Source organism: Panulirus ornatus, chromosome 9, assembly GCF_036320965.1.
Source record: "Panulirus ornatus isolate Po-2019 chromosome 9, ASM3632096v1, whole genome shotgun sequence".
Taxonomy (NCBI): domain Eukaryota; kingdom Metazoa; phylum Arthropoda; class Malacostraca; order Decapoda; family Palinuridae; genus Panulirus; species Panulirus ornatus.
This window is the reverse complement of record NC_092232.1, coordinates 6,648,911-6,664,119: the sequence shown is the minus strand read 5'-3', so window position 1 is coordinate 6,664,119 and position 15,209 is coordinate 6,648,911. Positions and strand designations below refer to the sequence as shown.

The following is a 15,209-nucleotide window of genomic DNA, read 5'->3' as shown; positions in this document are numbered from 1 at the left end:
GGGATCACTCAGTGTGTAATATCCAGATCCCTTTCCTTACTAAAAAGGAAAAACGAAAATATTATGAATTATGATTTTTGGTTTTCGTGCAGTTTTACGCAAACGGCTTGGAAACTGGCAACTTTTATAGAAAAGTTATTGAAAAGCCTTAAGATTTTACTACACTGAATATATATATATATATATATATATATATATATATATATATATATATATATATATATATATATATATATATATATATATATTCCACGGGGAAAATGAAACACGAAAAGTTCCCAAGTGCACTTTCGTGTAATAATCACATCATCAGGGGGGACACAAGAGAGAAATATAACAGTCAGTTGATATATACATATATATATATTTCTCTGCAGCGATGAGCAAAGACTATGTATGTTGGATTTGTATGTAGATGTGTTCGTCGATATGTGGGAAGGTTGTAGGAGACTGAAGAGTTCTTTTGAGACTTGGAACCATTTATTTTATTAAATCATTTTCTTACACCTTGAACCTAAATTTCTCATACATTCTTTGTATCATATTCTTATTGTTTCTTTTCGGAAGCTCTTAGAAACAGGGGGTGTTGAAGACGTGTCAAGGAGTTCGGTCTTATATTGTCTCATCATACAATATTTTTCTGGAATTAGTATGAATTTGAATTCGACAAGACTGCGCGTACGTGTGTACCTAGAATTCATTGAACGTTAAGAGAGATTATAAATGGGTAGCCATCCCGCTTTTGTTGAGTTGTCAGCACGTTCGTTGGTGGAGAGTTTCACCCGCACGTTCGTTGGTGGAGAGTTTCACTAGCACGTTCGTTGGTGGAGAGTTTCACTAGCACGTTCGTTGGTGGAGAGTTTCACTAGCACGTTCGTTGGTGGAGAGTTTCACCTGCACGTTCGTTGGTGGAGAGTTTCACTAGCACGTTCGTTGGTGGAGAGTTTCACCCGCACGTTCGTTGGTGGAGAGTTTCACCCGCACGTTCGTTGGTGGAGAGTTTCACTAGCACGTTCGTTGGTGGAGAGTTTCACCCGCACGTTCGTTGGTGGAGAGTTTCACTAGCACGTTCGTTGGTGGAGAGTTTCACTAGCACGTTCGTTGGTGGAGAGTTTCACCCGCACGTTCGTTGGTGGAGAGTTTCACTAGCACGTTCGTTGGTGGAGAGTTTCACCCGCACGTTCGTTGGTGGAGAGTTTCACTAGCACGTTCGTTGGTGGAGAGTTTCACCAGCACGTTCGTTGGTGGAGAGTTTCACTAGCACGTTCGTTGGTTAGAGTTGATGTCAGTACTTTTGTTGTCCGTTCGTCGTCTTCTCCGTTGTCGTCCGTCCATCGTCGTCCGTCAGTCGTCTTCTGTCCGTCGTCGTCTGTCGTCCGTCCGTTATCGTCCGTCCGTCCATGGTCGGGAGTCATACTTCAACCTCCACCATAACCGGTGGTCGTAAATTGAAATGCTTCAATCCATTACTCATGAACCTTTACATACTGTTGTTCACATCTGTTTGTACAGAATTTAATGCTTTAAGACCCCTAACTTTTGTTTGGACTTGCCCGAGTTGTGCCACTTATGAAAATTCTCACCTGGGACTTAGTGGTTAGCTGTAAATTCCAGCCGCTTACTTAGCTAACCTGGGACTTTAACTTAGCCTAGTGGTATGCGGTATATTCCTGCCGCTTACCTAGCTAACTTGGGACTTAACCTAGCGTAGTGGTATGCGGTATATTCCAGCTTTTGGGGCCATGGAATGTATTCCAAATTTTGTTTTGATATTTTTCCAAGCGTTAATTCCAGCCATTCTTATTTCACTCCCATTAACAAGTGGCACAAATGTTCCTCGGAATTCACCACTGGTGTTGGAGTGAAGTGTCTTCTCGACTTGATTTGTGACGTAGAACGTTATATCCTCTCTCCAGCGAATCCGTCGGCAGAAGTAGGGAGACGCCGTCGCTATGCATTCTGTGCCACAGGAGGATCAGATTATGAACGTTATTGAAAAGGTTTAGAAGTAAACTGTAGGTGATCACGGACGTCTGACGTATCCTGTATGTCCGTAGGTTAGGTCATAGTCCTTCGGGAAAGGATTTCAGGCTCTCAAGTGAATGGGTTTTGATACGGTGGTATTGTCGAACTGCGGCTCGGGGACGAGGGATCTCCGGTTACATGGGAAGGACAGATATAGGGAGACTTGAAGGATGATTCATGATGGGGGTGTATGTACTGGCCTGTGAGGTTGGAGACAGGATTGTAAAACAGAAGGTAACCTTCCCCCACCCTCCCACCCACCCACCCCTTCGACCAGCATGTGATGTCTGTAAGGTATGCTGCCTTGGACATTGTATAGGAAAGTGTAGATGAGAAAATTATCGTAAATGAAATATTTTACGAGGGTGGGGATGAATCTTGTAGGAGCCTCATATCTGGAAAAACGCGAGGGAAAGTTTCGTCATGCGATATATAAGATAAAAAGAAATGTTTTGATTTTTCTTGACCAAGGTCTCTTTACTGGATATTGATATTGATGAAGTAATCTTATCTGTCTAGACGGGAGATACCGGTATTGGAAGTCTGTGTGTTGACAACCTCTAATGGTAGTTATATCCCAGTGTAGTATATAGTAGTTATATCCCAGTGTAGTATATAGTGATATATTCTACAGCTGGAAGGAAAGAACAAACCTCTAGTTGTCTTTAGTAATATTATATCTCGTTCCCTTTAATCTCCTGCCGCTATTTCTGGTCGTTGATTCCCGTATCTAATGCGACGAAATTGCCATGGGTCAAGTTGTGGAAATTGTTTAATGTTTCGAAGACTAATATTGGATCTCCTGGGAGAGAGAGAGAGAGAGAGAGAGAGAGAGAGAGAGAGAGAGAGAGAGAGAGAGAGAGAGAGAGAGAGGAGAGAGTTTTGACTTGAGCGCCAGTGTGTGTGTGTGTGTGTGTGTGCCCTTGATTCATGGTGCAGAATGGTTCTGGTGAGGTTCTAGCCTTTGGAATTACTACAGGCGAGTGGAATGCATTCCTAGTGGTGTTTTATTGTGAGAAATCTCAAAGGTCATGTGGGTTCATTGTCCTGTGTAAATGATGTGATGGTTTATCCAGGCAGGCTCTGTGAGGAGTGCTGGGGAGAGGTGGACTGAGAAGTGAGTGTTCAGGGGTTGAAGTGAGTTTTAGAGTGAGGTGAGGATGGAAGTTTGTGTTTGCGTCTGAGGTGCGTTTTGACATGAGGTAATAAGTGGACATGCCATGTTGATGTGGGATATGGTTGTGGTGGGATGAAGGTTAGTGTGCGGTGAGGGAAAAGTTCGAGATGAATTACGTGCTGTTACATTATGTTTGAAGAACTTGGGGTAACAGATGAGGTGAGAAGAGAAAGGTGCAAATATAAGGTTTTATGGTAGAGAAGAGGTGAGAGAAATGGCCTATTTTGATATGAGACTTGTTCCCCAGTACATTATGATGCTGACCTATGCTGAAATGTTCCCCAGTACATTATGATGCTGACCTATGCTGAAATGTTCCCCAGTACATTATGATGCTGACCTATGCTGAAATGTCCCCCAGTGCATTATGATGCTGACCTATGCTGAAATGTTCCCCAGTACATTATGATGCTGACCTATGCTGAAATGTTCCCCAGTACATTATGATGCTGACCTATGCTGAAATGTTCCCCAGTACATTATGATGCTGACCTATGCTGAAATGTCCCCCAGTGCATTATGATGCTGACCTATGCTGAAATGTCCCCCAGTGCATTATGATGCTGACCTATGCTGAAATGTTCCCCAGTACATTATGATGCTGACCTATGCTGAAATGTTCCCCAGTACATTATGATGCTGACCTATGCTGAAATGTTCCCCAGTACATTATGATGCTGACCTATGCTGAAATGTTCCCCAGTACATTATGATGCTGACCTATGCTGAAATGTCCCCCAGTGCATTATGATGCTGACCTATGCTGAAATGTTCCCCAGTACATTATGATGCTGACCTATGCTGAAATGTCCCCCAGTGCATTATGATGCTGACCTATGCTGAAATGTTCCCCAGTACATTATGATGCTGACCTATGCTGAAATGTCCCCCAGTGCATTATGATGCTGACCTATGCTGAAATGTCCCCCAGTGCATTATGATGCTGACCTATGCTGAAATGTCCCCCAGTGCATTATGATGCTGACCTATGCTGAAATGTCCCCCAGTGCATTATAATGCTGATCTATGCTGAAATGTCCCCCAGTGCATTATGATGCTGACCTATGCTGAAATGTTCCCCAGTACATTATGATGCTGACCTATGCTGAAATGTCCCCCAGTGCATTATGATGCTGACCTATGCTGAAATGTTCCCCAGTACATTATGATGCTGACCTATGCTGAAATGTTCCCCAGTACATTATGATGCTGACCTATGCTGAAATGTTCCCCAGTACATTATGATGCTGACCTATGCTGAAATGTCCCCCAGTGCATTATGATGCTGACCTATGCTGAAATGTCCCCCAGTGCATTATGATGCGTGATCTATGCTGAAATGTCCCCCAGTGCATTATGATGCTGACCTATGCTGAAATGTCCCCCAGTGCATTATGATGCTGACCTATGCTGAAATGTCCCCCAGTGCATTATGATGCTGACCTATGCTGAAATGTCCCCCAGTGCATTATGATGCTGACCTATGCTGAAATGTCCCCCAGTGCATTATGATGCTGACCTATGCTGAAATGTCCCCCAGTGCATTATGATGCTGACCTATGCTGAAATGTTCCCCAGTACATTATGATGCTGACCTATGCTGAAATGTCCCCCAGTGCATTATGATGCTGACCTATGCTGAAATGTTCCCCAGTACATTATGATGCTGACCTATGCTGAAATGTCCCCCAGTGCATTATGATGCTGACCTATGCTGAAATGTTCCCCAGTACATTATGATGCTGACCTATGCTGAAATGTCCCCCAGTGCATTATGATGCTGACCTATGCTGAAATGTTCCCCAGTACATTATGATGCTGACCTATGCTGAAATGTTCCCCAGTACATTATGATGCTGACCTATGCTGAAATGTCCCCCAGTGCATTATGATGCTGACCTATGCTGAAATGTTCCCCAGTACATTATGATGCTGACCTATGCTGAAATGTCCCCCAGTGCATTATGATGCTGACCTATGCTGAAATGTCCCCCAGTGCATTATAATGCTGATCTATGCTGAAATGTCCCCCAGTGCATTATAATGCTGATCTATGCTGAAATGTTCCCCAGTACATTATGATGCTGACCTATGCTGAAATGTTCCCCAGTACATTATGATGCTGACCTATGCTGAAATGTTCCCCAGTACATTATGATGCTGACCTATGCTGAAATGTCCCCCAGTGCATTATGATGCTGACCTATGCTGAAATGTTCCCCAGTACATTATGATGCTGACCTATGCTGAAATGTCCCCCAGTGCATTATGATGCTGACCTATGCTGAAATGTCCCCCAGTGCATTATGATGCTGACCTATGCTGAAATGTCCCCCAGTGCTTTATGATGCGTGACCTATGCTGAAATGTCCCCCAGTGCATTATAATGCTGATCTATGCTGAAATGTCCCCCAGTGCATTATGATGCTGACCTATGCTGAAATGTCCCCCAGTGCATTATGATGCTGACCTATGCTGAAATGTCCCCCAGTGCATTATGATGCTGACCTATGCTGAAATGTCCCCCAGTGCATTATGATGCTGACCTATGCTGAAATGTCCCCCAGTGCATTATAATGCTGATCTATGCTGAAATGTCCCCCAGTGCATTATGATGCGTGACCTATGCTGAAATGTTCCCCAGTGCATTATGATACTGACCTATGCTGAAATGTTCCCCAGTACATTATGATGCTGACCTATGCTGAAATGTCCCCCAGTGCATTATGATGCTGACCTATGCTGAAATGTTCCCCAGTACATTATGATGCTGACCTATGCTGAAATGTCCCCCAGTGCATTATGATGCTGACCTATGCTGAAATGTCCCCCAGTGCATTATAATGCTGATCTATGCTGAAATGTCCCCCAGTGCATTATGATGCTGACCTATGCTGAAATGTTCCCCAGTACATTATGATGCTGACCTATGCTGAAATGTCCCCCAGTGCATTATGATGCTGACCTATGCTGAAATGTCCCCCAGTGCATTATGATGCTGACCTATGCTGAAATGTCCCCCAGTGCATTATGATGCTGACCTATGCTGAAATGTCCCCCAGTGCATTATAATGCTGATCTATGCTGAAATGTCCCCCAGTGCATTATGATGCTGACCTATGCTGAAATGTTCCCCAGTACATTATGATGCTGACCTATGCTGAAATGTCCCCCAGTGCATTATAATGCTGATCTATGCTGAAATGTTCCCCAGTACATTATGATGCTGACCTATGCTGAAATGTTCCCCAGTACATTATGATGCTGACCTATGCTGAAATGTTCCCCAGTACATTATGATGCTGACCTATGCTGAAATGTTCCCCAGTACATTATGATGCTGACCTATGCTGAAATGTCCCCCAGTGCATTATGATGCTGACCTATGCTGAAATGTCCCCCAGTGCATTATGATGCTGACCTATGCTGAAATGTTCCCCAGTACATTATGATGCTGACCTATGCTGAAATGTCCCCCAGTGCATTATGATGCGTGACCTATGCTGAAATGTCCCCCAGTGCATTATGATGCTGACCTATGCTGAAATGTCCCCCAGTGCATTATGATGCTGACCTATGCTGAAATGTTCCCCAGTACATTATGATGCTGACCTATGCTGAAATGTTCCCCAGTACATTATGATGCTGACCTATGCTGAAATGTCCCCCAGTGCATTATGATGCTGACCTATGCTGAAATGTCCCCCAGTGCATTATAATGCTGATCTATGCTGAAATGTCCCCCAGTGCATTATGATGCTGACCTATGCTGAAATGTTCCCCAGTACATTATGATGCTGACCTATGCTGAAATGTCCCCCAGTGCATTATGATGCTGACCTATGCTGAAATGTCCCCCAGTGCATTATGATGCTGACCTATGCTGAAATGTCCCCCAGTGCATTATGATGCTGACCTATGCTGAAATGTCCCCCAGTGCATTATGATGCTGACCTATGCTGAAATGTTCCCCAGTACATTATGATGCTGACCTATGCTGAAATGTCCCCCAGTGCATTATGATGCTGACCTATGCTGAAATGTCCCCCAGTGCATTATGATGCTGACCTATGCTGAAATGTCCCCCAGTGCATTATGATGCTGACCTATGCTGAAATGTCCCCCAGTGCATTATGATACTGACCTATACTGAAATGTTCCCCAGTACATTATGATGCTGACCTATGCTGAAATGTCCCCCAGTGCATTATGATGCTGACCTATGCTGAAATGTCCCCCAGTGCATTATGATGCTGACCTATGCTGAAATGTCCCCCAGTGCATTATGATGCTGACCTATGCTGAAATGTCCCCCAGTGCATTATGATGCGTGATCTATGCTGAAATGTCCCCCAGTGCATTATGATGCTGACCTATGCTGAAATGTCCCCCAGTGCATTATGATGCTGACCTATGCTGAAATGTCCCCCAGTGCATTATGATGCTGACCTATGCTGAAATGTCCCCCAGTGCATTATGATGCTGACCTATGCTGAAATGTCCCCCAGTGCATTATGATGCTGACCTATGCTGAAATGTCCCCCAGTGCATTATGATGCTGACCTATGCTGAAATGTCCCCCAGTGCATTATGATGCTGACCTATGCTGAAATGTCCCCCAGTGCATTATGATGCTGACCTATGCTGAAATGTCCCCCAGTGCATTATGATGCTGACCTATGCTGAAATGTCCCCCAGTGCATTATGATGCTGACCTATGCTGAAATGTCCCCCAGTGCATTATGATGCTGACCTATGCTGAAATGTCCCCCAGTGCATTATGATGCTGACCTATGCTGAAATGTTCCCCAGTACATTATGATGCTGACCTATGCTGAAATGTCCCCCAGTGCATTATGATGCTGACCTATGCTGAAATGTCCCCCAGTGCATTATGATGCTGACCTATGCTGAAATGTCCCCCAGTGCATTATGATGCTGACCTATGCTGAAATGTTCCCCAGTACATTATGATGCTGACCTATGCTGAAATGTCCCCCAGTGCATTATGATGCTGACCTATGCTGAAATGTCCCCCAGTGCATTATGATGCGTGACCTATGCTGAAATGTTCCCCAGTACATTATGATGCTGACCTATGCTGAAATGTTCCCCAGTACATTATGATGCTGACCTATGCTGAAATGTTCCCCAGTACATTATGATGCTGACCTATGCTGAAATGTTCCCCAGTACATTATGATGCTGACCTATGCTGAAATGTTCCCCAGTACATTATGATGCTGACCTATGCTGAAATGTCCCCCAGTGCATTATGATGCTGACCTATGCTGAAATGTTCCCCAGTACATTATGATGCTGACCTATGCTGAAATGTTCCCCAGTACATTATGATGCTGACCTATGCTGAAATGTTCCCCAGTACATTATGATGCTGACCTATGCTGAAATGTTCCCCAGTACATTATGATGCTGACCTATGCTGAAATGTTCCCCAGTACATTATGATGCTGACCTATGCTGAAATGTTCCCCAGTACATTATGATGCTGACCTATGCTGAAATGTTCCCCAGTACATTATGATGCTGACCTATGCTGAAATGTTCCCCAGTACATTATGATGCTGACCTATGCTGAAATGTTCCCCAGTACATTATGATGCTGACCTATGCTGAAATGTCCCCCAGTGCATTATGATGCTGACCTATGCTGAAATGTTCCCCAGTACATTATGATGCTGACCTATGCTGAAATGTCCCCCAGTGCATTATGATGCTGACCTATGCTGAAATGTTCCCCAGTACATTATGATGCTGACCTATGCTGAAATGTCCCCCAGTGCATTATGATGCTGACCTATGCTGAAATGTTCCCCAGTACATTATGATGCTGACCTATGCTGAAATGTTCCCCAGTACATTATGATGCTGACCTATGCTGAAATGTTCCCCAGTACATTATGATGCTGACCTATGCTGAAATGTTCCCCAGTACATTATGATGCTGACCTATGCTGAAATGTCCCCCAGTGCATTATGATGCTGACCTATGCTGAAATGTCCCCCAGTGCATTATGATGCTGACCTATGCTGAAATGTCCCCCAGTGCATTATGATGCTGACCTATGCTGAAATGTTCCCCAGTACATTATGATGCTGACCTATGCTGAAATGTCCCCCAGTGCATTATGATGCTGACCTATGCTGAAATGTTCCCCAGTACATTATGATGCTGACCTATGCTGAAATGTCCCCCAGTGCATTATGATGCTGACCTATGCTGAAATGTTCCCCAGTACATTATGATGCTGACCTATGCTGAAATGTCCCCCAGTGCATTATAATGCTGATCTATGCTGAAATGTCCCCCAGTGCATTATAATGCTGATCTATGCTGAAATGTCCCCCAGTGCATTATAATGCTGATCTATGCTGAAATGTCCCCCAGTGCATTATGATGCTGACCTATGCTGAAATGTTCCCCAGTACATTATGATGCTGACCTATGCTGAAATGTTCCCCAGTACATTATGATGCTGACCTATGCTGAAATGTTCCCCAGTACATTATGATGCTGACCTATGCTGAAATGTTCCCCAGTACATTATGATGCTGACCTATGCTGAAATGTTCCCCAGTACATTATGATGCTGACCTATGCTGAAATGTCCCCCAGTGCATTATGATGCTGACCTATGCTGAAATGTCCCCCAGTGCATTATGATGCTGACCTATGCTGAAATGTCCCCCAGTGCATTATGATGCTGACCTATGCTGAAATGTCCCCCAGTGCATTATGATGCTGACCTATGCTGAAATGTCCCCCAGTGCATTATGATGCTGACCTATGCTGAAATGTCCCCCAGTGCATTATGATGCTGACCTATGCTGAAATGTTCCCCAGTACATTATGATGCTGACCTATGCTGAAATGTCCCCCAGTGCATTATGATGCTGACCTATGCTGAAATGTTCCCCAGTACATTATGATGCTGACCTATGCTGAAATGTTCCCCAGTACATTATGATGCTGACCTATGCTGAAATGTTCCCCAGTACATTATGATGCTGACCTATGCTGAAATGTTCCCCAGTACATTATGATGCTGACCTATGCTGAAATGTCCCCCAGTGCATTATGATGCTGACCTATGCTGAAATGTCCCCCAGTGCATTATGATGCTGACCTATGCTGAAATGTTCCCCAGTACATTATGATGCTGACCTATGCTGAAATGTCCCCCAGTGCATTATGATGCTGACCTATGCTGAAATGTTCCCCAGTACATTATGATGCTGACCTATGCTGAAATGTCCCCCAGTGCATTATGATGCTGACCTATGCTGAAATGTCCCCCAGTGCATTATAATGCTGACCTATGCTGAAATGTCCCCCAGTGCATTATGATGCGTGACCTATGCTGAAATGTTCCCCAGGTTGGGGACCTATGCTGAATGTCCCCAGTACATTATGATGCTGACCTATGCTGAAATGTCCCCCAGTGCATTATGATGCTGATCTATGCTGAAATGTTCCCCAGTACATTATGATGCTGACCTATGCTGAAATGTCCCCCAGTACATTATGATGCTGACCTATGCTGACATGTTCCCCAGTACATTATGATGCTGACCTATGCTGACATGTCCCCCAGTGCATTATGATGCTGACCTATGCTGAAATGTTCCCTAGTACATTATGATGCTGACCTATGCTGAAATGTTCCCCAGTGCATTATGATGCGTGACCTATGCTGAAATGTTCCCCAATACATTATGATGCTGACCTATGCTGAAATGTTCCCCAGTACATTATGATGCTGACCTATGCTGAAATATTCAAGTGTCATACATTTATGTGTGGTGATGGTCTCAGCTGCTCTGGTCTGTAAATCATTCCACATATTAACCACCGTCTCCCGGGGTCTCTCTCCTGCAGGTGTCGCGACTGGTGATCTTGCACGAGGAGGCCGAAGATGGCAACGCCATGCCCGACCTGGAGAAGCCCGTCATGGCCGTCTCCAAGGCCGTCGTCAACCTCGTCAAGGTAAGTCACGCTCGTCCCAAGTCGTGGGTCGGGGCACAGAGGAGGGGTTCCTCGTCCACAACGGGTCCTCTGGTGTCCTCACCCACAGTGGGTCCTGGAAAAGAGGGTCTTCATCCATAGTACGTCCTCGAAAACAGGGTCTTCGTCCACACTGAGTCCTCGAAAAGAGGGTCTTCCACCGTAGTAAGTCCTCGGAAAGAGGGTCTTTGTTCACTCTGTGGGTCCTCTGTAAGAGGGTCTTTGTCCATAGAGTGTCCTCTAAAAGAGTCTTCGACCACTGAAGGTCCTCTAAAAGGGTCTTCTTCCACAGTAGGTCATTTAGAATAGGGTCCTCGTCGACAGTGGGTTCTCTGAAGGAGGGTCTTCACCGACGGTGGGTCCTCTAAAAGAGGGCCTTCGTCCAAAGTAGGTCCTCAAAAGGAGGGGCTTTGTCCATAGAGTATCCTTAAAAGTAGTGTCTTCGTCCACAGTGGGCCTCTTAAAAAAGGTGATTCGTCCATAGTGGTCCCTGAAAGAGGCACTTCTTCCACAGAGACCCCCCTTAACAGAGGCTTGGGAGATAGATAGGTATACATACAGACACACACACACACACACACACACACACACACACACACACACACACACACACACACACGTAGATACGCAGCCAGATGATTAAATAACCAGGTGGGCAAACTGTGAAGATGGTACTGGAAATTGATAGCAAAGGAGATGAGAAGGTGAAAGAGAAGGAAGGGAATAGGAACAAGGATGAAGCGGGAGGGAGAAGAAAAGAGGAGAGGGAGGATGATAGAGATGGACGAAGGATGACATAAGGGATGGGAACCACCCATCCCACTCACCCACCCTTCCCACTCACCAGCCAATACTGTAGCTACCTTTTTTTTGGCTGTCACCCATCACGCACACCACCCACTACACCAGCTGTCTTGGTGGCTGCCACCCATCCTACACACCACCCACTACTCTAGTTAGCTACCGGTGTGGCTGCCACCCATCCCACACGCCACCCACTACACTACACTATCTTGGTGGCTGCCATTCATCCCACACGCCACCTACTACACTACACTACCATGGTGGCTGCCACCCATCCCACACGCCACCCACTACACTATCTGTAGTAGCAGATATACTGCCCAGCTGTAGAAAAATGATGTAAGAATAGATGGTGTTGACATTTCAGCCTAGATGTCGTTAAAGGTAAGTATATTTACGAGCATTTTATTATATGTTATTTTGTTAAATATTATGAAGGCAGCAGAAGGTATATATCTGCAAGTGTACTTAGAAAATTATAGAATTGTATGTGTACAGCATTGTAATGATGTGTTTTGTTGTGGGTAAGGTCGATGAGTTATACAGTAATGTATTACACGGTCCACATATCATTGTTGTATTAATGCAGCTGTTGTTGTCAAGGTTTTGATGCTGGATGTTAGCCGAGACTTCGAATGCGCTAATGGTGCATGTGATCCGGGTTGCTGTTCCCGCTGCTGGTGGCCATGGGGAAAAACACCCTTCCTTCTTGTACTCATAAAGGCGAAATTTTTTTGCTGCTGTGACAACGGAACGAGCGGTGACGCATACGGAAAGCAACCCTTAATGTTTATGATCATAAGACCGAAAATATACGTTTAACAACGAAACGATCGTTGGCATTTGCGAAAAGTTAAGAAAACCACCCTCCGCGTATATGGCCATAAGGCCGAAATTATACTGTGAACACCGAAATGAATAGTGATACTTAACAAAAACACCCATTTTTCTCATGATCACAAGGCGGGAAATATGCTGGTGACAGGGAAATGGACTGAGGGGAAAACACTCTTCGTTCTCATGATCGTAAGGCCGAATTTCATTCGTCAGCGTCGAGACGGAGCAGGTAGAAGTGTGAATGGAATCACCGGTGGTGACATTTTAAATGCCGGACGTGAGAGTGGGAGCCAATGAGTCGGCTGGCAGCGCGGGAGATCCGGGCCCGGGCTGGGCCGTGGCTGGCGAGCCTGCTGCCGCCGCCACCGCCACCACTGCCACTCCATCAGGAGACCATGGAAAACGTGGACAAGGGCCAGGGGCACTGCCCATGACAGCTACTTCGCAAGCGAGGACAAGAGACTTGCTTTACGATCCTGAAACAAATGGGAATCAGCTGAATGTTGACGTGTTGTCCTTGAGGAGTGAGGAGATACGTTTTCCCCCGATTCACGTGGATTGTAAGACGTTACTGGAGGGTGACACATCACAAACGTCCATAGAGGTAATAGATATGAAATTGAGTAGATGAGAAATGGAGAGCATCACAGAGAGGAGACATCAGAGTACCAATGACAGAGAGAGATTGGCAAAGCATACAGGAGAAAGACTAAATAGTGAGGATCAAATGTACTGACTGGAAACTCTCTTAATGAGAAACTTCAAAGTATGCACATCTGACGTGCCAGGAGGTCTGGTGTATTCACGGAGCAAATATACATTGTGAGAGAGAGAGAGAGAGAGAGAGAGAGAGAGAGAGAGAGAGAGAGAGAGAGAGAGAGAGAGTATGAAGGCCTTTGACACAGCGCTTATGAAGACTGGGAATACATATGTATACGAGTATATAGATACTGTGTATTGGGCATACAGGTATGTGAGGTGTGGTAGATATTATTACACTTGGTGATTGCCTGGTATAATCTTGGGGAGTCTTCTGTATACCCATCCTTACAGTCCGGACTGGTGTCCAGGCTGCTGCTGGCTTGAGCTAGGCTAAGACGCCGTAGATTTCGCAAAGCCGGAAGACATTGTCTTACCCCGTGCCTAAAGAAGGCAACAGATTCCGCCCCTGGGATGGGTTCACAGACGTGGAAACCATCACGAGTGGAAAGATGTTTCAACCAGTACATATAAGGCTTGTACTATACGTGGCAAGACTACTCCAGTCCAGAAAAAAAACTATACTTATACGAACAAAAACCTTTTTTTTTTAGGGTACATTCACATGGGAGCAAGCGAAGAAAAAGAGGGAGAACGACTATGAAAAGAATATGGCCCTCGCTTACCTCTGGGAGAAGGTGGTGGAGTCGAGAGCTGGCATTCAGACACAGGAGGGAGTCAGCCACCACGAGAGTCACAACAGGACTTGATAACAGAGATCTTTTTGAGAATATTCTCACAACAACTCGGTCATGATATATATATATATATATATATATATATATATATATATATATATATATATATATATATATATTTTTTTACTTTGTCGCTGTCTCCCGCGTTTGCGAGGTAGCACAAGGAAACAGACGAAAGAAATGGCCCAACACCCCCCCCCCCCCCATACACATGTATATACATACGTCCACACACGCAAATATACATACCTACACAGCTTTCCATGGTTTACCCCAGACGCTTCACATGCCTTGATTCAATCCACTGACAGCACGTCAACCCCGGTATACCACATCGCTCCAATTCACTCTATTCCTTGCCCTCCTTTCACCCTCCTGCATGTTCAGGCCCCGATCACACAAAATCTTTTTCACTCCATCTTTCCACCTCCAATTTGGTCTCCCTCTTCTCCTCGTTCCCTCCACCTCCGACACATATATCCTCTTGGTCAATCTTTCCTCACTCATTCTCTCCATGTGCCCAAACCATTTTAAAACACCCTCTTCTGCTCTCTCAACCACGCTCTTTTTATTTCCACACATCTCTCTTACCCTTACGTTACTCACTCGATCAAACCACCTCACACCACACATTGTCCTCAAACATCTCATTTCCAGCACATCTATCCTCCTGCGCACAACTCTATCCATAGCCCACGCCTCGCAACCATACAACATTGTTGGAACCACTATTCCTTCAAACATACCCATTTTTGCTTTCCGAGATAATGTTCTCGACTTCCACACATTCTTCAAGGCCCCCAGAATTTTCGCCCCCTCCCCCATCCTATGATCCACTTCCGCTTCCATGGTTCCATCCGCTGCCAGATCCACTCCCAGATAT

At 45.1% G+C, this 15,209-nt stretch overlaps 1 protein-coding gene across 1 annotated transcript in view; it reads left to right on the top strand.

Annotated features, from left to right (window-relative positions):
- Vinc (vinculin) overlaps window positions 1-15,209 on the top strand; it is a 319,106-nt gene that overhangs the window by 106,548 nt on the left and 197,349 nt on the right. The window contains exon 2 of the mRNA XM_071664595.1: window positions 11,103-11,210. Within this exon, the coding sequence (XP_071520696.1) occupies window positions 11,103-11,210 (108 nt within the window). The remainder of the gene's footprint in view (window positions 1-11,102; window positions 11,211-15,209) is intronic.